This window comes from Eucalyptus grandis, chromosome 4 (genome assembly GCF_016545825.1).
Source record: "Eucalyptus grandis isolate ANBG69807.140 chromosome 4, ASM1654582v1, whole genome shotgun sequence".
Lineage (NCBI taxonomy): Eukaryota > Viridiplantae > Streptophyta > Magnoliopsida > Myrtales > Myrtaceae > Eucalyptus > Eucalyptus grandis.
In genome coordinates this window covers 27,183,547-27,209,341 of record NC_052615.1, presented here as the reverse complement: position 1 = coordinate 27,209,341, position 25,795 = coordinate 27,183,547, and the positions used below count along the sequence as shown (strand labels likewise).

The window sequence follows — 25,795 nt, the reverse complement described above, 5'->3', positions numbered from 1 at the left end:
GGTCGATGATTGTCTCTGGCTTGGACCCCCCATTGAACCACCACTACCTCAACAACATCAAAAGTTAAAACCCCCCTCATTCAAGAAGTCGCTAAGCACGCTCAAAACATCCGATCCACCTACACTCAACACCTCCAACGGGTGATCAACGCCCCAAGTTCCCAAATTTCGCAAAAAACACAGGTACCCATCAAACCATATGCACTAAAACATGGAAAATTTCGCATCTTTGGCACGAAGCAGGGTCTTTGACTGGGGAGCGATCCGACATAATAAATTGCGTGAGAGTTCAAGCGAGGACTGCAAGCAACAAAAGAATCAGAGAACAAGCTCGTACCTGTGCGAGAAGCGAGCGGAGTGACGATTGATGAGCAGCTTCTTCGCCTCCTTCCTCCTCCTTCCGAGACGCCCTTATCGCTTGACCTTCCGAGCACGGGTCAAGGGGAAGAAAGAGGAGACAAGAAAGGGAGGAGAAATGCTTAGGAAGGAAGAAAAAGCTTCGGATTTCTCCTTATTTTTGCTGCCATGTTCTTGTACCTATACTCACCGTCATTTGCTTTGTCGTATTAAAAATTTTCAAAAGTCTTCCTCCCCCACGTAACTCGTTGGAAAAAAAAGAAAAGAAAGATGACTATTTTTGCACCAATCGAAATCGTCTCTACTCTTATAAACAAATCTGAAAAGAATGATTTCCGCCAAACTTTGATCATCAATTTGGAAAACCCATATGTTATACTGAGTGACTCGAAAAGTATAGCCTAGCTCTTAGGGAGGATACAGTCTTAATTTAGAAAACAAATTTCTTAAACGGCTTCTTCAATTTCTGACACTTCATGAATTTAAATTGAAACCTTCTTATTGTTTTCTGGTAAGTTTAATTTTTGTTATCTTAATTTTTAGCATTATTATGATTCGATCGTCGATTCATTAATAGTTGGCTAATGAGAAAGAAATTAGCATAGTAACCCATTGCTATGACTCTCAACTTAAATATAAGTTTTTAATAGAATATAACCCATAACAATCCATTTCTATAGAGAAAGTATGAAAATGCTTTTGTCACAAGATAAATCCTAAGACGAGATAATGGGGCATGGTCTCCTTTCTCTAATTATCTAATAGTGATTTTCTTCTTTTACTTAATTGAGATATGTGTCGGAAAAGCTTCATTATATTGTTAAAGTGAAGCTATAAATCCGTTGCGCGTGATTCACTTACCTTATTGAGTTAACAATGAATGTTGTTGAGCACTTATATATTTACTTAGTATGTCAATTTGAACCCAATTGAGTGCAATTTATCATGTTCAATTGCAAAGGGTTTAGATTACTTTTAAAGTGGCTATCTACGAGAGAATTCAAGTTATCGTGAAGGATCGTATCATTGTCCAATATAACGAAATAGTTCCTATTGAATCCAATAAAAAGAATAATGACTTAGGATCGGCTAGAAAATTTGTGGCACTATATTAGAATCATTACCGATGGCACATTGTATACCTAAGTACGAAAAGATAGTGCAAGTTTTGTTACGTCAAAACCTTAATGTAAAGCCTTATAGCACTTCCCTCATTTCAGAAAGTGGCTCAACTACACTAGCGAAACAGTTTAAGGTGAGGAATTTGAGCGTAGACCTTGGTCCCATTTCAGTTTGCTTACTTTTTAAGTTCTCGTAAAGCCATGGGAATACATCTAAAATAGATTATCGAGTGTTTTATATAATTGAAACAGGCACTTTGCGTGTGGTTTGCTAAATTGAATACTACTATGGAGCAACTTGGATTCCATCCCAACTCTCATGACAAAGCATTACTTGCTCGTCAGAATGATCAAGGCCATTTTGTTACTTTTGCTTCATGTGGGTGATATGACTATCTATAGGAGATGACATCAAGGGAACTGCTAATCTAAAATAATATATATGTCGTCATCTGGATTTTTTTCTTTGGGTCGGAAGTTGTCAATTTGAGTTGAAAGACCTGGATTTGCTTGATTATTTCTTGGGCATAAAAGTCTCTTTTGACTCATATAGCTCTTATCTAACTCAAGCAAAATATGCATTAGATTTATCTCTTGAGCAGGATTGACAGATGATGAGATCACTTCCGCCCACTGTTGCTTAACGCCGGGCTGGACCTTCTTAATGGTTCCCTGTTATGACAAAGCAATCACAATTCATACGGTGAGTCAGTTAGGGTGCGTTTGTTTGCGTTTTTTAAAAATTATTCGAGGAAATAGAAAAAAGTGTTTACATTCACTGTAAACAATTTCTGAACAAAAAACGTGTTTGGTAAACTTGTTCCGGGAACAAAAATAAATAGAAACACGTTTGGTAAATTTGTATAATTTTTTTTATTTCTTTTATTTTTTCTTTTTTTTTCCTTTTTTTCTTTTTCTTTTTCCTTTTTTCTTTTTTTTTCTTCTTTTGGCCGGTCGCCGGCCTCGGCCATGGCCGGCGATCGGCCCGACGAGGGGCGGCGGCCTCGCCCGAGCACGGTGAGGCTTGCCGGCCCCGGCGAGGCCGAGCCTCGCCATAGGCCGGGCGAGGGTCGGCCTCGCCTTGGCCGGGCGAGCTCGGCCTCGCCGGATCTGGGCGAGATCGAGCTCGCCCGGCCAGCCGACGCGCCGACATCTCGCCGGCCGGGCGAGCTCGATCTCGCCCGGATCCGGCGAGGCCGGGCTGTGGGCAAGCTCGGCCTCACCTGATCTGGGCGAGCTCGAGTTCGCCCGGCCAAGGCGAGGCCGACCCTCGCCCGGCTACGGCGAGGCTCGGCCTTGCTTGGGGCCGGCGAGCCTCGCCGTGCACGGCGAGGCCGCCGCCCTCGTCCGGTCGCCGGGCCATGGCCGAGGCCGGCGACCGGCGAAAGAAAAAGAAAGAAAATAAGAAGAAAAAGAAGAAAAATTTCAAAAGTGTTTCGATTTGTGTTTCAAAAACAAGAAACACAAAATTTGTGTTTCTTGTTTACTTTTTTTTGTTCCTGGGAACAAAAGAACAAAAAAAAAACAGAAAAAATGTTTAAAAACATAAAAGAAATACAAACAAACGCAGCCTTAATGTCTCGCGGGTTATATTCACTCCGTTGTTATGCTACATGTTCTGCGATACATTATGATGGGAATTTTATCTTATGGTTTTCATTCCAACACCGGCTTGGAGTTATGCATCGGCCTGGAGTTACGTGTCTACTCGAATGCTGACTGTGCTGGAGACATCGAAAATCACATTTCTACAACAAGGGTGTTGTGTGTTCCCCGGCAATTCCTTGATTTCTTCGCGTAGTAAGGAGCAAATCATTGAATCATTGTTTAGCGCCGAGTTTTAAGTATCGCTCTTTCTATGATACTTGTGCCGAGCTCGATGGGCTGTGCTGGCTTTCGGAAGACGCAGGTGTTCCTCAAGAATCACCCACTATCATTAGAAATGTAATCTTTTCATTAGCCCACTACACATTTATCATCGATTTCTACAACATTCTATTTCATCCTGTAATCTTGTTTATTTCCTAAGTTAGCTAACTTGTACATATTGTTCGGGTATAAATACACTTGAGTGTGGCATGCTATTCATCCAAATAATACACAATTCATTCTTCTCATTTGCATATAACTTTACCTAATAAAAAAGATTACGGGAGTATCTCGAGTAAATCAAATTAATCCATTCGACACATGTTACAGTATAATCAATCCAAATGAAAGAAGTGCATGAAAAAGTTTGCGCTAGTCACGCTAAATCCAAATCGAATAATTTATTTACCACACAACACATTTTTTAACTAAATATCAACATGGATCGCAAGTCGCAATCTTTAGTATATGATAATAAGAATGTGTCATTCTGTAATGTTAGGTTAGAAGTTGCCATTATTATAATTGCAACAGCTGACTAATTGGTGCCAGCTAACCCATTGCTTTATCTCCTTTCCACCAATTGGCAATCACCGCGGCTGGGCGCATTTTGCCTTCTCGAGGAAGTCATCTCCATCGGATAATTTAAAATTAGAGTCTGCGCGCGAAGAACTATTTATTATTCTCGAGCTAATCCGCTTGAAAATTGAATGCACAACTATTTACTCCAAAAAATTTATTTGTTAGAGTACGATGCACAGCATATTTTATACATAAGTACAATCAATTATTCTCCATTGAAACGAATGAATAAATAATTTATATACTCTAACCACGGTAATCTTTAAATAAATTCGGAACTAATTGGCACAATCTGTTACCATAAATTACAGCATAATTGAGAACGATGACCATCCATTTAATTGAACATAACCGACTATCCTAAATAGCATGTTGATGTAGATAATTTTACTCAAAATGACTTCCTAAGGGGACTATCATGTTAGAAAAACCTAGCAGCAATAAACTTATAGGATTATAGTGGAATTTTGCTTAGATGTTTAGGATTACATTAGTCAAATTAAAAAAGTTTAGCAATAAATCAATATTTATATGATAGATCTATGACTAAATTATAATTTCCCCCACTTATAAGTGAGTCTCCAGGAATGTAAACTATTCATAATCTATGAAATTATATTATGGAGTAAAATCTTGAATTCGCCATATTGGCAGGCAAATGCGCCTTTGAGATCCTTTGGAGGTGGATCGAATTACGCAAAAACTATACCAAACATCACTTCTTTGGCTTTATTATAAAAAAAAAAAAGAAAAAGTCTAACACATCACTTAATATGTTAAATTTCTAAATTACCCAACCTGCCCAAATCCTAATGGGATATAAATGGGTTTGGGGTTTTGGGCCGGGAGACGAGTTTGAGACTGACCGCCTAAAGCTGGCTTTTCTTATATTTGGAAAATCCGATTAATTACGAAAATACGTTTCTTCCATTTATAGTTGGTTATTCATGTAATTTGATCAATAAAAATAATTACTGTGGAATCCCAAAAAAAGTAATTAAAATCCGATTATTTTAACGACAACCACCGTTGTAATAAGTCCTGCTCTCAATACAGGATTATCGAATTCTGGACTTTTTACGAACATTAATCTCAAACTTATGGAAATACAATAAACGAATCTTTAGTAAAAACGAGTAATCATCGTATATTCCGACAGACAATCGATTTGAGAGACGGCTTTTCGCGTACGCGAGAATTCCGAGGAGAGGATGACGTAATGAGCTTTTGATTCAACATTCAATTCATTCGTTCCCTGGAATGTCGATGGTTAGGCGAAAACAGAGCATGGCAGAGGAAGAAGAACTAATCAATCCAAAGCCCAAAAAAATAAAAAAAAAAAATGCTCCTCTCGTATTTACACACGACTAAAATCTCAACCTCCACCCATATCTCCAAGAAAGCAAAACGGGAAAAAAAAAAAAAAGCTTCAAATCACGCCGCGACTTGGGCGGGGACCGGAGCGGGGCTAGGATGGCGCGGTGCCTCGGCGGCGACGCGAACGGGAGGCTGCGGAGGATGAGGAACCGGACGCGCCGCGGCAGCGGGCCTCGCGGAGCAGATGCTCCATCGCCCTCGCCAGGACCTCCGTGTACACCTCCAGGATCTCCGCCACTATAGCCACCATCATCATCCTCTCTCTCTTCTTCTTCAACAGTCCTTTTCCTTCGCGAATCGAACAGCTCGTCCGCCTTTGCTGGGAACCCAGACCGGAGCTTCGAAACCTCGGGGACGACCGTTGGACGCAGCGGCGCTCGTGCGTATTAATACCCTGCTCGTGGACGTGGACGATGATGAGGATGAGGATGAGGATGATGGGGGAGCTCGTGCTCTGCAGGCGATTCTGTGTTCTGGTTTTTGTCGAGGCGGCGACGACGACGGTGGGTTGCTTTGAGTTTCGAGCGCCTTCCATCCAGTGGGCTGGTTTTTTTGGCGGCGCCCCCACGTGGGGGCCCAGTTTCGCTACTCCAGCGGTCTGAAGACGAAATCCTCAGATGCGACGCGTTCACTGAGTCCTACGCATCCGAGCCTTCGATCTCGATGAGACTTGCGTGATCTAAAGGCGGAGATGCATCGGGCTCGTGTGCATCTGGTGCGTCCAAGAATGTCTGCATCACGAGATCTACCGGGTTTGGTGCCTGCCCACTTCATCATTTTTTTTTCCCCTAGTGATTGATACACGTGGGGCCCATATGCATTCGATGCGTTTAAGATTATCTCGATCTCAAGGTCTATCCGCTTTGACGTTGCCCACTTCATTTCTTTTTCCCCTATTTTGTCGAGGAGACTGACATACGGTAGGATCACAAGCGTCTGGTGCATTCAAGAATGTCTCGATCTTAAGGTCTAATAGGTTTGACGATGCCCACTTCGTTCTTTTTTTTTTTTCCTGTTTTGTCGAGGAGCTTGTTATCTAATGAACCCTTCATGGCACAGATCAAGCAATTAATTAAGTAATTCCCACCGGTTTCAATACATTGACCACTGATGTGTAGTGCACGGATGTCACGAGGCACTTTGGGAGTCTGTTGGCGAAGAAGACGAGGTGGGTCTGAATTACCTTCCGCGTTTTGCTTTTTACTTGATACAAACTTTGTGTCCACATTAAAACGCTTTACCAAAAAAAAAAAAAAAATTGTGTCCACATCGTGAATTTTTGCTAATCACAATACCTGAAACTTTTACAACATAAAAATATTGATATTTAAATTCACATATATTTTATTTATAATTTTGGAAATTTACATAGCTTTTTAAATTCTAGGGTTGGGTCTAATTGGGTCTTAAATGGTCCAACTCAAATTGACTTATTTTTTGACAAAAAAGTAATCAATTAATTCGTTTATGATTTATTTATTCATAATGCAAACTTATTGATCGATCCATATTGCTAAAATACTTTCATATTTAACCAAATTTACAAAAACTTCTACCTAAATTAATGAGTGAGTACGAGATCAAGTAAGGATGAGAAATAATGAAGATAGAATCATAAATATGGATTGAGTTTAAGTATGTTGTAACCTTACTTAGAACCTATTTGACACCCTTATCATGTTTTAATCTATTTATGACCCAGGTTGTTAAATAGGTCCTATGAGTTAAAAAAATGGGTCAAATGGGTCTTTGATGGGTTTAGTAAGAGGACAAAAAAATTCAATCTACTTTTGCTTTATTCAAAAAGGGGAACAAAGATAATTAAAGCCATGAAGGGAAAGAAGAGGGATGAACAAGGCTTATAGATAGAAAGCCTCACCTAATTGACACCAAATATAAGTGTTCACTCATATTTAGGATGCATTTGGTAACACTTTATCAAAAAAATTAGGCTCTAAAGACTCTTAGGCAAATGCAAATACCATATGATAATTTTTTTTTTTTAGAGAGTTTTGTGGAAATGCAAAGCATTTTCAAAGATCTTTAGACCAAAGCACGTTTGGAGGAGTTTTGACCTTTGATCCTTACTCTCTTCTTCACTTTAAAGAACGAAAACACAAAGCTTGTTATTGCTAAGCGAAGCTATAGAGAAGAAAACTAATATAAGTGCACATGTGGTTAAGGTAAATGAAGTAGTGCATCAAGCACATATAAACACGTTTAGTTGTTATAGCTATGAAATCTTGATTCCCAAAATTAATCATTGGAGGATATTATTGATGGATGCTTAGAACAAATTACTAGCTATAAGCGCTTATGTGAAATACAATAATTAAATACAAATATTATCACTAATTAGGGGAAATTGCCCAATTAGCCCTAAATTGATTGTATAGATGTCAATTTAGTCATAGAATCTTTAATTTTGTTAATTTAGTCCAAAATATTTGTCCTAGAATTCTAAGGTAGTTCTTCTGGCCAATTTTTGCCCCAAATAACTAACACGGCAACTTGTCATGTAGGACAACCGGTGATGTCAATGATGATTGGATAGCCACGTTAGCAATTTTCCGATGAAAATTGACTAGAAGGACTACAAAATAATTTCTCACAAAAATTTATGACCGAATTAATAAAATTGAAAATTGTAGAACTAAATTCGAATTTGTACAATAATTTTATAATTAATTGGATAATTTTTCCTCATTAATTAAACACATTAGTAGTTGCCTTTTATTATTATTATTATCAAAACTTACTACTGACATGAGTAGGCTTTCAATCACATAAATTTTTTTGCTTTCCCATATTTGAAAACTTCCTCCATTTCCTCCTTACAAAAATTTTATAATCTTATTATTTTTCACTCATTTTAATTCCCTTTTTTCCTCCTCCCAAAAAAAAAATGTTGAAGTGGATTAACCCTTCACCAACTTTAGCTCGCAAACGAAGGACCTTTTGCTAAAGAGATGAAAATATTAAAAGATTAAATGTTTGGATCCAAAGTAATTTCTCAAAAGACCACAATCAAAGTTCGTGGCTTTTTCTAGTGGACTGTCGGGCTTTATTCACCGTTGGATCACGGATTTTATTGCTAACCGTCAGATGAATACGCAATCAACGCGATCGGAAGAACGAGATCCACGGTCAGCCGTTGGAAAGCAACCGCGACAGAGTAAAAGTGTCCTGAAGTTCGATATTTCCTTACGATGTCAAGTTGCACCACGCGAAATTCAACTCAACCACTTAAAATTTGCCGAAACTAATGGCGTTGCTAATGGCAACGATTTCACGAACAGGTGTCGCAACCCGTTTTCAGATCGCGACAAACCATTCTGTCGTCAGACTCTGACTCAATCAGAAAAAAAAGAAAAAGTTTCATGAAGAACAAGTGACATTCTTTCATCTGCTACTTTCTCTGGGCATCTCGGGGATGCAGAGAAACATTAGGCAGCGACAACTTCCACTTTTGCTTCTTGATCCTCAATGTCTCGGGCCGACTGCGCCATTTTCTTGATACTCTCGTGCATCTCTCTGTTCTTGCCCCACAGAAGAACGTACAGTCCCACGATCACAAGGACAGATCCCAACAGGCTGGTCCATCCAAAGTTTGGATGAGACAAAGAAGAAAATTGCCAACGTGAGTTGAAAGAGATTGAGATTTTTATGTAAAGGTCTTTGCTTGGTCGGAATGAGATGAGATTCGGAGTTACCTTCCTAGATAGAGCTGCTCTCGAAGGGCAGGGATGCCGATCATGGCGGCGAATATCTGAATGAGGGGCTGAATGCTGCCGTGAACACGGGACCCCTTTTCTTGACGCACCACGACATTCCCACATAGCACAATCCTGAGCACACTGTCCCCTGCACCATGTCCCACCCATACTCTATGTTAAGCATCAAGACCCGTGAGTAACAGAAAAGATGCAACAGCTTGCTTTACCTAGTAGAGCTCTATGAGAACTTTCGAGACGAACTGCATCGTGTTGGAGAAAATAAGTATCTCTCACTCTTTCTTTTAGTTATATTTGATATTTTTATTGTTTTAGATGGTTCGGTTCGGTTAGATGTATGTGTCGCGACATGCGTTCGAGGATGAGCATGAAAAAGATGGACATGATGCAATGTACAGGTGCAAATGCGTAACTCTCTTTCCTGTGACTCGAGTTAATGACGTCTGGGGTTTTCCAAAATTTTAGCACTGAAGTCCAATTCAAGTAGTGCACAGATTTGAAGATGACCCTTTTTTGTATGAAAGAGATCATGCAAAAAGATCACGAAGATCCTACTTTTGGCCGAGCTTCTGTCTGACTGTTCTTCAAGTGGGCTTGGATGAAGTTCGTTTGGCAAAGCATACAAAGAGCAAAAGCTAGATGGATCTAGCATAAAGCTTCCTAGCTTCCACTGGAAGAAAGATTTTGAAGTTCGACCTTCATTCGACATTACTGGAAATAAGTACTTACGGCAAAGACGACGGTGAATATCTCGAGTTTGTCCTTGAGAACCCACATAGAGAGGTTCCTTCCTGACGACAAGCTAGCTAACATGGCAGATTGGAGTGCACCGAAGAAGGACATGAAGGCTGTGCTGGCGTACTTGCAAGGGTATAATTTCCCAATATGGGATTGAACAAGGAACCAACAGGACCACAATAAGGTCCCTAAAAACAATGCCGTTGAGCTAATCACCCATTGTCCCGTGCTCCTCTTCACCCCGAGCCTCGCAGCGGTACTAAAAGCATGCGGACTCAACTGCGGATGGTTGAGCAAAGAGCTTCCTCTGTATAGACTGAGTGTCATGACACCAGCAATGCACACTGTTGAACCCAGCACTTTGGTTATTCCGCTGTTGCTTCTTATGTCCACGACCTCCATCCTGTAAAAAAAGGTCGCTTACTGAGTAGACTTATCGAGAAGATTATGTGTGTAACACAGTTGATCGCTCTCCCATGCAATCTAGCTAGAAGACTGAGTCATTGATCGGTTTTTACCACAGTACCTGAATGGTAAGGCCACAACAAACGTCATGATGGGGGCCATGTTTAGGAACGCACACGAAAATGTTGCAGATGTTCGTTGAACTCCGAAGAGGAAGAGATATTGACTGAGTGACGCCCTGCAAAAGAATTCAATAGACCTCCCTACAGTTATTTCCGTTCTTTATCAAGTGGCGGAATATTGGGGGGAAAAAACCAGATTGAGGCATAAAACTACCCCAGCAGCGCACTGAAGAAGAGGTAACACAAAATTCTAAACGTGAGCTTCGGCCTGCTATTCCTGCAAACAAAGAGTTCTTTGTTTAGTCCTTTACCTTGAGTACCCAAAGATAATCGGAGGAAAGCAGGATTGAACTTATTGGAGTTGCTTCGGTGGTGAATAACTAGCAAGAGAAGAAGGTTTGTCTAGATAATCTTTAACAACGTGAGGAACTGATAATAAATGTGTAAAGGATAATCTTGACCAATGAAAAAATTGAGTAAGAGCTTCACCTTTCCAAAATGTAGCTGATTGGAGCCAAAAAAAGGGCCGAAATTGAATGGCGGTATGTGATGAGGACCAAAGGATTCGCTCCATCATCAAGCGCTTTCTTGAATAGTACATTTACTATGGCTAAGGCAAGCTCAATTGCTAGCATTGCAACGAAAGGTTGCCATGTGTTACTCCTGTTCTCTTCAGCCATTCAAATCAGATACTCTTGAGCAATGTGACGAACAACGGACCTTCTCGCTCTATTAATTAACTCGGAGTTGCTTATGTTTGACGTGTACCAGAAAGACATCTGTGGCTCTATATATATATACAGGGAGTCTCTGGAACAAGCGGACGTAAAGCGAGAGCTAATTCTTCAAATCAAATCTGTGCTTTAAGCCATCATTTTTTTTTTTTTTTTTTTTTGCATTAGTTTATTAGGTTATACTCTTTCCTTTGCCTTCTTTATTGCCGTGCTTTCTATTGACTGATCCTTCCCAACAAAGTGAGATTATTTTGTGTATTCCTTCTCCCATGGTCATGCAACAAGCAGTCGAGAATCACGTCCAATCTCATCGCCGGATGCCCCATTCGACACGAGTTTCTCGTTTAATATCTTATTAATTGCTGTATTGAGCAACTTCTTCATGGTGGTCGGTTCTCTATAGCTCGGTATTTTTCCCATTTAAAAACCTATAGTAGGCATCTTTCTTTTCTCTCCCCTTTAAGTGGGAACGCAAAGATGACTGATCATTCGTTCGTCCGTTCAACCTACGTCTCTCAGCCATGGCACTAACAAGGCATCTAATACTTCCTCAATTTGAAATAAATTAATTGACATCCTCCATCCGACAACGTGGAGAGCAAGAACAATGTGTCAAATCCTGCTTAAATTGCAAGAATATAAAGATCTGCGATAATATGCAGGTGCAAAGGCCCGAAGCCTTTTCCAATTATTCCCGATAATCGATTCTGAGTTGCATCACCCAGGTCTACCTCACATGAATTAAAGCAAATGAAAAACGGATTTCAAAGACTAAATCGTCATTATTTTGCCTGTTTTAGGATCTTCAGCTGGAAAGGTAGGGTAGACTTTTCGAGCCACTAAACATTATAATATATCAGTTACTCAGATTATTCCCAAATCTTATTGTAGTACTAAAAGTTTCAACTAGGCAAATTATGCAATTTTGGTACGTAACTGAAGAAACCAAAACAAGCTCTTTTTTCTTTGGTGAAAAGAAAATTATATTCATTACTCAAAAGTATATGTGAGGAGTATATAGACTTTTATAACAAAGCAAATTAGGGCAAAGTAAAGATTGGAATACCACAAAATAAAACCAAATCTAAAAAATAAGAAGGATCAACGGAGCTCTAGCAGGGTTAAGTACATACCCATTCCATAAAAATGGATCTGTCAAATAAAATAAATTGCGATCGATTATTGGATCTCGTATCACACATCAGAAATTTCTTCTTCGATACTTATGGTGTTGCCAGTTTTCACTAGCTATGGGGTTTGTGCACTTAAATTCACATTTTTGACCGTGACCATGAACAACATCCCGGCACCTGATGTCAGGTACTCAGCAATCAATAAGAATTTGTCATCTGTCCCTGTCCGGAACTTTGTGGCTCGAGCTCATGATTCCCCCCTATGCCAATTGAAACATTTAGGGCGTGGGACAATTCATCACCATCCATTACTAAGACCTCTCAATTTATGCAGCCATGTGCAAACTTTCCTTAAATGGCAGGAGGGGCCCCATTAAATCTTCTTCTCCACATTTTTCGGTCGGGGCTGCTTTATTGTTTCCAGTTAGGGAGAAGAATGTAATCACGCACTTGCACATCGCTTCTGCAAACAAATAGCGATGTGAGAGCTAGGCTCGTTCGATTGGTTTTTAGCGCGATCTCCTAAATTCCCAATATCAAAACTATGGCCATCTCTTCCTCATCCTTATTTCCGATTCCTATTTTCAATAGGAATAACTATGATCACTAGAGTATTAAAATGACTACTTTCTTGATGGCCTAAGATTTACGGAACATTGTGAAAGAGATTATGCTGTTATGTGAGAAGGTCCAAGTGTTTCTAAAGAGTGATTATAAAAAGACGCAAGGGCATTATGTGTTATTTAGCAAACACCCTTGGAAACATATTCTCAAGAATATTCCGGGGGGAGGGGGGACAACAAAGAAGGAATGGGAGATGCTAGAAGAAGAATTTCGAGGCACAACTACACACTTTTTGACTTCAAACTTTGAGAAGGGAATTTGAGAATTCTAAAATGAAAAATTATGAGATTGTTCAAAAATATTGTGGAAGACTAAAAGAAGGGATGAGTACATCGGAAGTCTAAAACTATATAGAAGTACAATTGAGTCTTAAAACTTTTAAAAATTGCAATTAAGTCCTAAAACTTGCTATGAAAGTGCTATTAAATCCTAAAAATTTTAAAAAGTACAATCAAGTTCTAAAATTTATCAAATTGATTCCATTAAGTCCTTCCATAGATTGTATTTTTTGAAAATTTTAGGGCTCGATTGTCCTTTTGTGACAAGTTTTAGGACTTGATTGTGTATTTGAAAGTTTTAGGGCTTGATTGCACTTTCATGACAATTTTGAGGACTTAGTTGCACTTTTTGTAAATTTTAAAACTTAATTGCACTTTCATGACAAGTTTTAAGGCTTCTAGTGCACTTATTCCCCAAAAGAACTAGTTAATCAAATGAGAGCCTATGGAAATGAAATCACTAACCAAAGGTTCATAGAAAAAAATATTTTGTCGCTTACTAGAAATACAACCCTATTGTCACCACTATAGAAGGAACTAAGGATTCAAAGGCCCTTTTAGTGAGTGAATTAATTGGCTCTCTAGAAGTGTATGGAAAAGACTGATGGCACACGATGAAGATTCGGTTGAAAGTGCCTTCCGGTCTAAAATAAACATCTCATAATCTAAAAATGGTGGAAGTAGTTCATGGGAAAATAGAAGAGGAGGATAAAACTTTCAAAACGAAAAATATACAACTTACAATTTTTGTAAGAAAACTAATCATTTGGAGAGAGATTGTTGGTTTCGAGATAAACTACAATGGCACTCTTGTATAAAATATGTCAACGTAGATAGAGCATTGCTTGAAAACAAGTTATCGAGCTCACTATGTTGAAGAAAAAAAACAATGTATTCTACACAAGTCAAGCGGCAAATGACAAGAAAAATGATACATGATACATTGATAGTGGGTGTAGCAATCATATAATGGGGGACGAATCTATATTCACTGATATTGATACATTGGCGAAAACTCAAGTGAAATTGGGCAACAACGCATTGGTCGATGTGAAAGAAAAAGGCATCATTGCCGTTGAAACAAATAAAGGTTCAAAATATATTCATGATGTATATTTAGTCCTTAGTCTTGTCCAATCTACTCAATGTAGGCCAAATGATACAAAATGGGTATTCACAATTCTATAAAGGAGATGCCCGCACTATCTATGATAGATACAAAAATAGTATTATGCCTCCATTAATATGGAGAATAAAACTTTCATATTCGATGGAAATATGTCAGATATATAGCCGTGAAAGCTCAAGTTGATGAATTATGGCTATGGTACTAGACACTTGGCCAATTCAACCTTGCAAGACCAAAGACTTTTTTTTAAAGAAAATTATGCTGAGAGATTTTCCATCTATCTCATAAACTTCACATGTTTGTGAAGGATGTCTTCTTGGAAAATCATAAAGACAGTCTTTCCCACCTGGAGGTGCATGGAGAGCTAAAAAGCCACCGAACTAGTCTATATGGACGTATGTGCTCCAATAAGGACCCTGACACTCAGCCAAAATAGATATTTCATTCTATTCATTGGCGACAACACAGGAATGACACGAGTTTACTTTCTTCAAGAAAGATTGGGGGTCGTCCCTATTTTCAGAAAATTCAAAAATAATGTCAAGAATCAAAGTGGCCATATAATCAAAGTTCTAAGAAGCAACAAAGGCACATAATACAACTCAAGAAAGTTTAATAATTTCTATGAAGACGACGTAGTTCATCATCAACTAACTATTGGTGATGCCTTAGAGCAAAACAGAATTGTAAAAAGGAAGAAAAGAACCATCATGGAGATGACAATGTTGATGCTAAAGGAAAGCGGCCTTCTCAATTCGTTCTGGATAGAAGCAATCTACACAGTTGTGTACATCTTAAATGAGTGTCTTGGGAGAAAGAGACTATTGAAAAGAAGTATGTCACATTGCCAGACATACCTTTAGCATGTGAGATTGCACCACTCACGACATAATACCACCATCCTCTCCTAGCTTGACGGGAGAAGAATCTACTATAGAATCTCGTATTCTATGGATAAATCTCTTAGAAAAACATTGAACATTTTTATATATATCAAGGATTAAATTGGACATTTACTAAATATCTAGGGACCACATTGAACAAATTAAAAATTAAGAGACTATTTGCACAATTATTTTTTCTTTATACTGATTGCATCTCCTTCATATTAAAATAAAGTAAATTACGTGTAGTTGCTATTACGTGAACATTACAATATCGCGTTAGCTTTAGGTCAAAATATCATGTAACTATTTTTTAGGGAAAATGTCATACTATTATACGGCGCTCACTTAAATGCTATAACCTTTTTAATCACTTAGCGTCATATAACTTTTCCATCGATTACTTTAAGTGCTATGAATTTTTAAAAATATTCACCACAAGTGCCCTACATTGTATTTCTAGCACTTAAGTGCATGCTGTTAAAAAGTTATGGCACTCAAGTTGTCAATTGAAAGTTATGACATTCTCAAGTGGTCGAAAAAAAGAGTTATAGTACTCAAATGAACATTTGTGGTCTCTTTATTCCATTTTGTCGTATAAGTAGCTCAGAATGATTTATAATATGTTAACGTTACAAGGGATGTCCATTCCTCTATCCTCTTCTTGTTTGATTATGGTTTATGGAAGTGGAATGACATTCCAATTGTGTAGAGGGTATCATGATTTCTTCACATCTTTCTCCTTGTGCACCAAAAATAAATTATAAAAAACTTGAGATATTGGTTAATATGAATATAATCGATAACGTAGTGACTATTACATTGATAATAATATGATCTATGAGGTTTTTGAGTCAAAAGCATAATCTCTCCACCCAGATGAGAAACCTAATGCCAAAAATTATAAGTTATTATAATTCTGTTATTAGCAAAACAATTTAAATCAAACGAATAAAATTACACAAATTCAAAAGCTTACTTTTATAGCTCCAGACAATAAAAAAGAACGACTTGGTTGTTAAGTGTGACTATTGTCCCCTTCATAAATTTACCATGACATGTACCCTACATGATGATGCCTTCTGTTGCTTGCCCACTCGATCAGCAAGTATAAAATCATTAAATCTTGCAGATTGGAATGTAGGCGAAGAAAATAGGGGGACGAGAAAAAAAATGATATTGCTTGAGATCATTTTTCTTCGGTTTCTACTTAGATGAGAGCCGCTGCTCTTACATTTGTGCAATGTCGTCCACTAAAACATGGGACCCCATTTTCATCATGTGTCTTTCATAGTGAAATCGCTCTCCATGTTGTTTTCGTGAATTTTGTCAAGCCAGTTTCTCGCCTCATGAACGGTGGAATAGCACCATAGCAAAATAATTTAAATTAAGAGAACAGTGGTAGTAAAATCAAAGCACTAGTTTAATGAAGAAGAAATTAGTTCCATGGATACTTACTATTACTCATGTGAAAAAAAAAGAAAGAAACATGATAATCATTCCGAATGATATAACATTAGAAAGAAAATAAAGAAAGATAAATTCTTTTTTTGTGGAAGGTAAATAGATATTTGAATCACCAGTCCTCAGAGACATGATTGATATAATACGCGTATCATAATGATTCGGAATCTTGAAAGTTCTTTGGACCGATGGCCTTTCAATTTTTGTGGAAGTTGAGAAGTTTAAGACATCTGCCTTTCAATTAAAGGTAAATTGAAAATAAAGAATCTCTAAATATGTTAACTTTTTGATGTGTCGAGGTGAAATTAATAGTTAGAACTTGAATTTCTTTCTCGTTAGGTAAGTGTGCTTATCTTGCTTTATAATGTCACTTTCAGTGTCACCTTCTTTGGTTATGTCAGTCTTGAATGCTTTTTACAGCTTTTGGGCAATCATCCAGCAGTCCATTTGAGTCCCAATTTTGAGGGCAAGTAACGCAACCGATCCCTTTGGCACTCTAACGGGGAGCTCCGAGAACGGTAGAACTTCAACTGGTGTCTTTGGTGCTACTCAACCCTCTTCGCCTTTTTCTACTGTGCCTGTCTTCGGTGCTTCATCTTCACCATCTTTTGGAACTTCAACACCCGCTTCTGGTGCATCGTCAACTCTTGCTTTGGGAAGCTCTTCCTCAATTTTTGGTGGTAAGTGATCAGTTATAACCCTCCTGATCACGAGGAACGTCTGAAAGTAGACATATAGATAGGCATTTGATCGGGCGCTCATCTTTTCTTTGATATGGGAAGAATATTTGGAATTGGATTTTGATAGCCTAGCTTTCAAACAGATCATGGGACAAATCGAAGAGTATGTTGACATTTGTTCTATAACTCAGTTTCTGTGCTTGGCAAATTGAGAGGCGAGAATGATAGTAGTTCGTCTGCGATTCCAGCACAGCAGAAGCCAAAAGGCAAGCAACTTGAATTATGGTCAAGGAATGCAAAATAACACATAAGCTCAAGGAAAGTCAGAAGGGAAGGCAGGTGTGTTTCTTATGTTTTATGTACCTATGCACGAAGCACAATTAGGATGAGAAATTGTCTAAGAAGATCTGAGCATAGGATTTGCTTTCACGATTCCCCAAAAATGTGGCTAAACATTTAGTAATATGATGGTCAAGATTCTTGAATTCAAGTTAATATAGCTAGATCCACCAAATGTGATCAGATTTTCATAGGTTATGGTCTTTGGACACAAGTCGAACAGTTTCCATTTGTGTCATTCTAACTAAATATAACAAATCTTCTATGCTCATTGTATGATATGCTTCTAAGTTTCCTTTTGTCATGTTCATTGTTTTCTAGGCTTTTTTCTATCATGAGAACATTTGATCTAAAGATGAGGAAAAGATACAGTAAAGGCAGTGGTAAAAGAATTCCCAATATGGAATGTACAAACTCCATGTTAGCTCATGCTTTTGTGCAATTTGGAGAGCACTCATAATGAAGAGAATTTATTCAGTACAAACGAGGGCTTCGAGCTTGCAAAGTGTGGAAAAATGTTACTCCTAAATAGGTTCGAGGGGAAGAAATTCTTTTTGAGTTTTATTGGAGCATAAGGTTTTTATTTTTTTGGAAGCTTTGACTTGAAAGAAGGTTGAGTTGTCAGAATTCGACCGCTGCACATTATAGGTTGATGGCTTTGTTTTCCTTTCTGGACCCTTGTGTAGATTGGAATGTCAAGGGATAGTTGTTTGGTTAACTCCTACCGTGTTACATCAAGATAATAATTCAGCTCTAGAGTAGATTAGCAACTAACGATAGCTAGCCTTGAGCTTTACGAAAATAAATTTGATTGGAGCCGCCTGCTTCACGATATCTCGCGTAATATTTGCTGATGCTAGTTATCTTAAGTGGCATTGATATAGTACTTTAGTTGCTTCATTCGATCAATGTCAACCTCCCCATCGATAATCCTTTTACCTTTCTTTGGTGGAAGTTTGCATTTTAGCCACAATTTGCTTTCTGTTCCTCTGTTCCGATACTCAGTCACCTGGCTATTGTAATTGGGAGTTATATTCCTCCCTGAAATAGTAGAGTCAAATTTTGATGTTTTTTCTTTTCAAAGTACAATTGCAGTTGTTTCTCCATTTTTCTGGCTTACAAGCTGAGAATTTTTCTTCGCTAACAGTCTTCTTTTGAACAGGATCTTCTCTTTTTGGACAAAATCCTGCTTTTGGTGGGTTTGGTTCGACTACTCCAACAAGTCCTCTTAGAAGCACAAGGCAGCAAACACAGCCGGCATTTAGGAGCAGTGTTCTTGTTTCCTCCCTAACCTCCGGTGCATCAGGTCAGTTGACATTTGGTTATACTAGCACTCCAGCCTTTGATTCTATCTATTTCTCCATTTGGAGCTCCTGCCTTTGGACACGCAAGCACTCCTACCTTTGGTGCTGCAAGCACTCAAAGCCTTTAATTCAACCGCCAGTCCTCCATTTTGTAGCAGAGGCTGCGTTTAGCTCGTCAACTGCCTTAGTACTTGGCACCGGAAGAACCCTTAGGTCTTCCGGGACACCACTGATCTTCAAGTACCCCTGCATTCGGCGCATCCAGTACTCTTTTTATTTGGTGCTTCAGGTACCCCTGCTTTTGGTGCATCAACTACCCAAGCTTTTGGTACTTCAAGTACCCCAACCTTCGATGCTTCTAGTGCTCTAGCTTTTGGTGCTTCTAGTGTCCAGTCTTCAATTCCAATACCCAGTTTTTAGTGCCTAAAGTACTCCAGCTTTTCAAGTATGCCCGCGTTTGGGGCTTCTAGTTGTCCATCATTTAGTGTTCCATTACTCCAGCTTTTGATGCCTCAATTATGCCAATTCCTTGGGATGATGCCGCTTTGTTTTGTTTTTCTTTCTCAGGGATTTCTCATCAGTTCATGTGACGTGAAAGTTCCCTCGTGTGATGGATTATGACATCTTCCTTCACTTATGCATCGCCGGTTTTCAACCTTTTGTTGCCTGATGAATTTTTGGAGTGCTTTTCTCTTATGTCTGCCACGAGTATCCAGCAGTGTGTTACCTGTGTTTTCTTCATGAACTTTTCTTAGTTAGTCCAATTCATCTTTTGCATATCAGTGTGACACTGCTAATTTATTTGCTATGCCTTCCTTCTCGCTGCATACATAAAGTCCTACTTGTTGAGATAGCGTTGTAGGATACTTATTCTAGAGCAACTGAATGTCTTTTCCGGGCCATGTGTATTTGTTTCTTTATACGCTTTAGCGACAAGAATTATTGCTTATCTTGTTTATTGTGTTACATCTATTGTCACCCTCTTTGGTTATGTTAATTGGAATGCTTTTTACAGCTTTTGAGCAATCATCTGGCGGTCCTTTGGGATCCAATCAGTCTTTGGGCAGGCAAGTAACTCAACCAATCCTTTTGCCCCAAAACATTTTGGTAACCCAAACCCTTTTGGCACTCAAATGGGGAGCTCCATGTTTGGTGGAACTTCAACTGGTGTTTTTGGTGCTACTCAACCCTCTTCGCCTTTTTCTACTACGTCTGCCTTTGGTGCTTCATCTTCACCATCTTTGGAACTTCAACACCGCTTCTGGTGCATCATCAACTCCCGCTTTTGGGAGCTCTTCCTCAGCTTTTGGTGGTAAGTGATTTGTTATTACCCTCGTGATCATGAGAAACCTCTGAGAGTGAACTTATAGATAGGCATTTGATAGGGTGCTCATTGTTTCTTTGATATGGAAAGAATATTTGGAATTGGATTTTGATAGGCTAGTTTTCCAACAGATCATGGGACAAGTTGAAGTATGTTGGATTTATCCCATAAGTCGGAGTTAGTTGAGAGGCGAGAGTGACAGTAGTTGGTCTGCCATTCAAAGGGAGCAGAAACCAAAAGGCAAGCAGCAGAAGCCAAAGGCAAGCAGCTTAAGTTATGTTTCTTTTGGAGAAAGGTGAACTAGTGGGTTTGGAGATGCCACATTTGAATCGGCCGGATTTATCAAATTTAAAGTGCAATTAGGATCTTCTAGGAATGTAAATGCCACAGAAGCTCAAAAGGAAACTCAAGGGTTTACGGAGGGCAGGCATGTTTCTTATGTTTCATCTACTCGTGAATGAAATGAGCGCAATCACGACGAGAACTTATCTAAGATGATTTGGGCATGTGATTTGCTTTCATGATTTCCCTGAAACACGGTGATAAATTTGGTGACATGAGGGAAATTCTTAATTGGACGCAAGTTGAACAGTTTCCATCTGTGTCATTCCGACTAAATATCTCCTACCAAAAAGAATTTCCTTTTCTCATGTTCATTTTTGAGACGCTTTGAAGTTCTTTTTCTCATGATCATTCGTGTCATGACGACATTTGATCAAAAGTTGAGAAAATGATGGTCAAGCATAGTGGTAAAAAATTCTTAATGTGGAATGTAAAGACTCCGCGTCAACTAGTGCTTTTGTGGAAGCTGAAAAACAGTCATAAAGGAGAGGATTTGTTCAGTACAAATGAGGGCTTCAAGCTTGCAAAGTGTTGAACAATGTTATTCCTAAATGTGTCCAAGATTTTTTATTTTTATTTTTTAGTTTTAATTGGAGCATAAGGTTTTTTTAAGCTTTGCCTTGAAATAATGTTGACTTGTTAGAATTGGACCATCGCAAATTATTTGTTGATGAGGATTTGTTTTCCTTATATTCACTGTGAGTAACTCCATTGTGTACATTAAGGTATATAATTTGGCTTTGGAATAGTTGAGCAAATGACTGTACCTAGCCTTGAGCTTAACAAATATAATTTTGAATTTTGTTTCAACTACCTACTTCACATGCACCTTGCCTAATATTTTCTGACGCTAATTATCCTAAGTGGCTTTGATTGCGGTAGGATCTATAGTACTTTAGTCGGTTCATTCAATCAATGTCTACTTCCCAATTGATAATCCTTTGCCTTTCTCTTGGTGGAAGTTTTCATTTTGTCACAATTCTCTTCCTGTTCCTATATTCCAATGCTCAGTCACCTATTGTACTTCAAGAGTTATATTCCCTACTGAAATAGTAGTCAATTTGGATTTTTCTTTCCAAAGTATAAGTGGAGTTGTTTCTCCATTTATTTGGCTTACGAGCTGAGAATTTTTTTCGCTAGCAGTCTTCTTTTTGAACAGGAGACAAAAGCCTTCTTTTTGGTGGGTTTGGTTCGATCCCTCAAACAAGTCCATTTGGAAGCACAAGTCAACCATCACAGCCAGCATTTGGGGGCAATGTTTTTGGTTCCTCCACTTTTGGTGCATCAAGTCAGTTAGCATTTGGTGCTAATAGTACTTCTGCCTTTGGTTCTACCAGCACCCCTTCATTTGGAGCTACTACATCTGCCTTTGGACAAGCAAGCACTCTTGCCTTTGGTTCAAGCACTCCATTTGGGAGCACAGGCAACGCATTTGGCTCATCAACCACCCCAGGGTTCTGCACTGGGGGAATCTTTGGGACTTCCAATGCACCACTTTTTGGATCTTTGACTACCCCTGCATTTGGCGCATCTGATGCTCCTATATTGGGTGCTTCAAGTGCATCAAGTCAGTCAGCATTTGGTGCTACTAGTACTTCTTCCTTTGGTTCTACCAGTACCCCTTCATTTGGAGCTACTTCATCTGCCTTTGGACAAGCAAGCACTCGTGCCTTTGGTTCAAGCACTCCATTTGGGAGCACGGGCAGTGCATTTGGCTCATCAACCACCCCAGGGTTCTGCACTGGGGGAGCTTTAGGACTTCCAGTGCACCACTTTTTGGATCTTCGACTACCCGGCATTTGGCGCATCTGCTGCTCCTATACTGGGTGCTTCAAGTGCATCAAGTCAGTCAGCATTTGGTGCTACTAGTACTTCTTCCTTTTGTTCTACCAGTACCCCTTCATTTGGAGCTACTTCATCTGCCTTTGGACAAGCAAGCCCTCCTGCCTTTGGTTCAAGCACTCAATTTGGGAGCACAAGCAGTGCATTTGGCTCATCAACCATCCCAGGGTTCTGCACTGGGGAGCTTTTTGGTACGTGCTTTTCAGGTTCCTCAAGGAAACACACAGTGGAAATTTTTGGGTATCATCACTATGATGAATTTTTGAGTTAGTTGTTCATTGGAGATGTATATACATCTTTTTGATAGATTGTGAAAACTCTCGTATTATAATTAGAGGACTTTTTTTTATCATACATATGTATGTATGTATGTATGTATGTATGGATATGTTTATATATATCTCGGTATTAGGTTGAGTTATGGTTACGTTTAAAACTGTATCCTTTGGATGAAAGGACGGGTAAGTCATGGCCCCAGTTCTTGTAAAGTTGGGGGTGCCACATTATGATGCTAGTTTTATATCTATTTAGTGGTGTCAACTGGTATTAGTGGCTTTGGCACCAAAATATTTTTTAACAGAGCAACGTCAGAAGTTTGCGTGACCTTTTTCCCTATACTTGTCCTTTATTTCTATGACTGTGTTGAGGTGCCCATGTTCAACAGGTTGGTCAACCTGACCCCCGCCATCATGCAATCAGTTCTTATTACTAACCCATTTGGAACCCGCCTTGTGATGCCTTGGTATCAACTGGCCGAACTCGGACTAGTTCAACCATGCCAGTCAGTAAAGATGATCTTGCTATCTTACCTGAGATGATTAACAGCTTGTTCGACCCGTTTGAATTCCTTTGTTGACTTCTCTAATGTGGAGACTACAATCCGATCCACTTGGTTGCAGATCTTGTGCTTGTTTCATGTAACCGTATGCTACGAAGAAAAGTGATTAAATCTTTTAAATCCTCTCATTTAGGTGGTGGAAAGACCTGCATCTGTTTGCATATCCTCTTTATTGACATCTCGACATTTTGTCGTAGAGGCAGATTAGGTTGTCTGTAAGGAAATACCACCTAACAGTGATGTGCCAAGGGTGAAAGTGGATCCACTTACTCGATATGCTCTATATACCTTATACAAATTCTACAACATCGATCCACTGGACAATATCAAAGTTATTCTTCTTGGGCCACAAAGATATTGGGAATATGCACTTTCTGCTCCATTACTCTTCTCTCGCGGACGTAAGTCACACTAGCATGCAACCCTTGAGGCATCTAGTTCTACGAGTCAACAATGGCAGACTAATGATCTTTTAGTTTGACAGCTTTAACAGTAAAATGGACGACGAAGATATAAGATGGTCACTCAAATGACAACAAAGATGTTCCTGCAAATCGAAAGAAGATTCAAGAGAAGTAAAACTTGCCTTGCCATGAGGACTTGCAACATTCTCAGATGAAGAATGCTCGGTATAACTTCCATGCGCACAATCGTTGCTTCTTATTGAGGAGCATAAACGTCTAAACAAAAGAAAGAATAAAGCAGAATTCTACCTAGTCCTACCATAATTCTACTAATGGGCTCGACCCACAAGTCAAGATAGATTGCGAGGAGAGCTTCTACAATCCCATAAGTAACCCTTTTTTGAGAGATCCTTTTAGTAGATGTTGCATGCTATGGCATGTATAGAATTAGGATGAAGAATGTTTTAAGTGTCAAAACCTAGCATTAGTGGACACACAAATGTCAAAATTTGCAAAAGTACACTCAAGTGCCAAAATTGGATAAGAATGGAACACTTAAATGTCAACGATGAGAATTCGATCAAACACTTAAGTGACTTTTCTGGCAAGAATTTGAAATGATGTGGCATTTCTTTAAAAAAGAAAATTTATCCACATAGCTAGATAAACAAAAAGTGATATCATTTTGGTCTAAATTTGACTTTTATATAAATAGTAATTAGATTAAATTTTTAAAAACTAAACTAAAAGGCAGCAAATCAATGAGGGCCTTCATTGCCCTTGCCACTACTACCTCACTGTCGTTGGGCTCTAGCTAAAAGGTCGATGACCTTAACTTACTATAAGCGAGGGTCGTGGCCCTCCTAGATCAGCGAGGATCGCTGGCCCTTGCCTAGAGGGCCAGGGCCGCCACTAGATGTGATGGAGCTAGGTGGCAACCTCGCCTAGCAAGTGGTAGCCCTTGGCCTTACAGGCAAGGGCACTCTGCCCTCACGTCTAGGGAGGGTCACAAACCCTGACCCCGAATCGCATGCAATTGACCCAAGTTGTCAATCATTTGTCACTCCGATTCTCGGCGTGTGCTTGCATCTCTCGGTGGTTGATAAAATTTACGACTTCCCAAGATAAGTCGGCGGCCTCTTTCATTTTAATGTACATGTGAGAAAGCGAATAACAAATTCTCGTGATGTAACCACCTTAGAATAGAAAAAACAGGACAACAGTTCACAAACAAAACATACTTTTATAAACATATTGAGTCATATACAAGAGTATATACTCAAAAGATTTCAAAATATCAACTCTCAAAAGAAACTGTTCTATCGATCTACACTTGAGATCATCTCATCGACTCCGTTTTCCACCTTCATTGTCTGAAAGTTAAACCCACGACGGGGTGAGATATAAATCTCAGCGAGTTCACGCTCTAAACCTTGATTAGGAGGATAATACGCCTAGGATGTCCTAACCACACAATCATATAACCACATAGACTTATCTTATCTCAGATCCTCCATATAGTTCAAGGCCCTGGAGTTCATATCATAATCATATGCATATAGCAAATTCACACATCAATTGGAACATCTAAATCAATCACTACTCACACAAGCAAGAATTACCGACACACATCGGTCCGTCAATTCAATCATAGGGGTCGATTATAGTAAAATCGTTATACACGCCATTCCATATCACACAATTTTGTCATATAATCAATGCGCATCAATTTCACTCAACATGTGTTCCAATTAATTATTACTACCCGCACGGTAGTTTTACTCGACACACACCGGTCCTCTATCCACCGCACGCACATCGGGGATAGGTGACGTCCATCGACACACATCGGAGATGGTAATATCCATCGACACACACTAGGGATAGGTAATATCCACCGACACACGCCGAGACGGGTTCTCTTAACTGGCGCATGATCATTCAATTTCGGCCAAGGATATTATGATTTGCACTCCCATGCCTCAATTAAGATAATGACTTTGGCCTATTTTGTTCTTATTAAAAACATCTGGTGAAAATATCTTGTGTAGGTACACTCAGATTGAACAGAAAAATTGATATCTTCCTTTTTAAAAATCTCAGCTGTTTTATATAGTATATAAATAATTTTCAGTATTAAAACCTCACACTTGGACTTTTTGAATAAATAT

General features: G+C 39.1%; 1 protein-coding gene and 1 pseudogene across 1 annotated transcript; one reads left to right on the top strand and one right to left on the bottom strand.

Annotated features, from left to right (window-relative positions):
* Positions 1 to 8,684: 8,684 nt before the first annotated feature.
* LOC120293004 lies at positions 8,685 to 11,085 on the bottom strand (annotated as a pseudogene).
* A 3,828-nt stretch (positions 11,086 to 14,913) lies between these two features.
* On the top strand, positions 14,914 to 20,574 carry LOC120292595 (nuclear pore complex protein NUP98A-like). Its single transcript, XM_039310864.1, has 5 exons — positions 14,914 to 15,037; positions 17,004 to 17,231; positions 18,733 to 18,876; positions 19,890 to 20,186; positions 20,330 to 20,574. The coding sequence occupies exons 1-5, from the start codon at positions 14,914 to 14,916 to the stop codon at positions 20,344 to 20,346; spliced, it is 810 nt and encodes a 269-aa protein (XP_039166798.1). The 3' UTR covers positions 20,347 to 20,574.
* Positions 20,575 to 25,795: the final 5,221 nt, after the last annotated feature.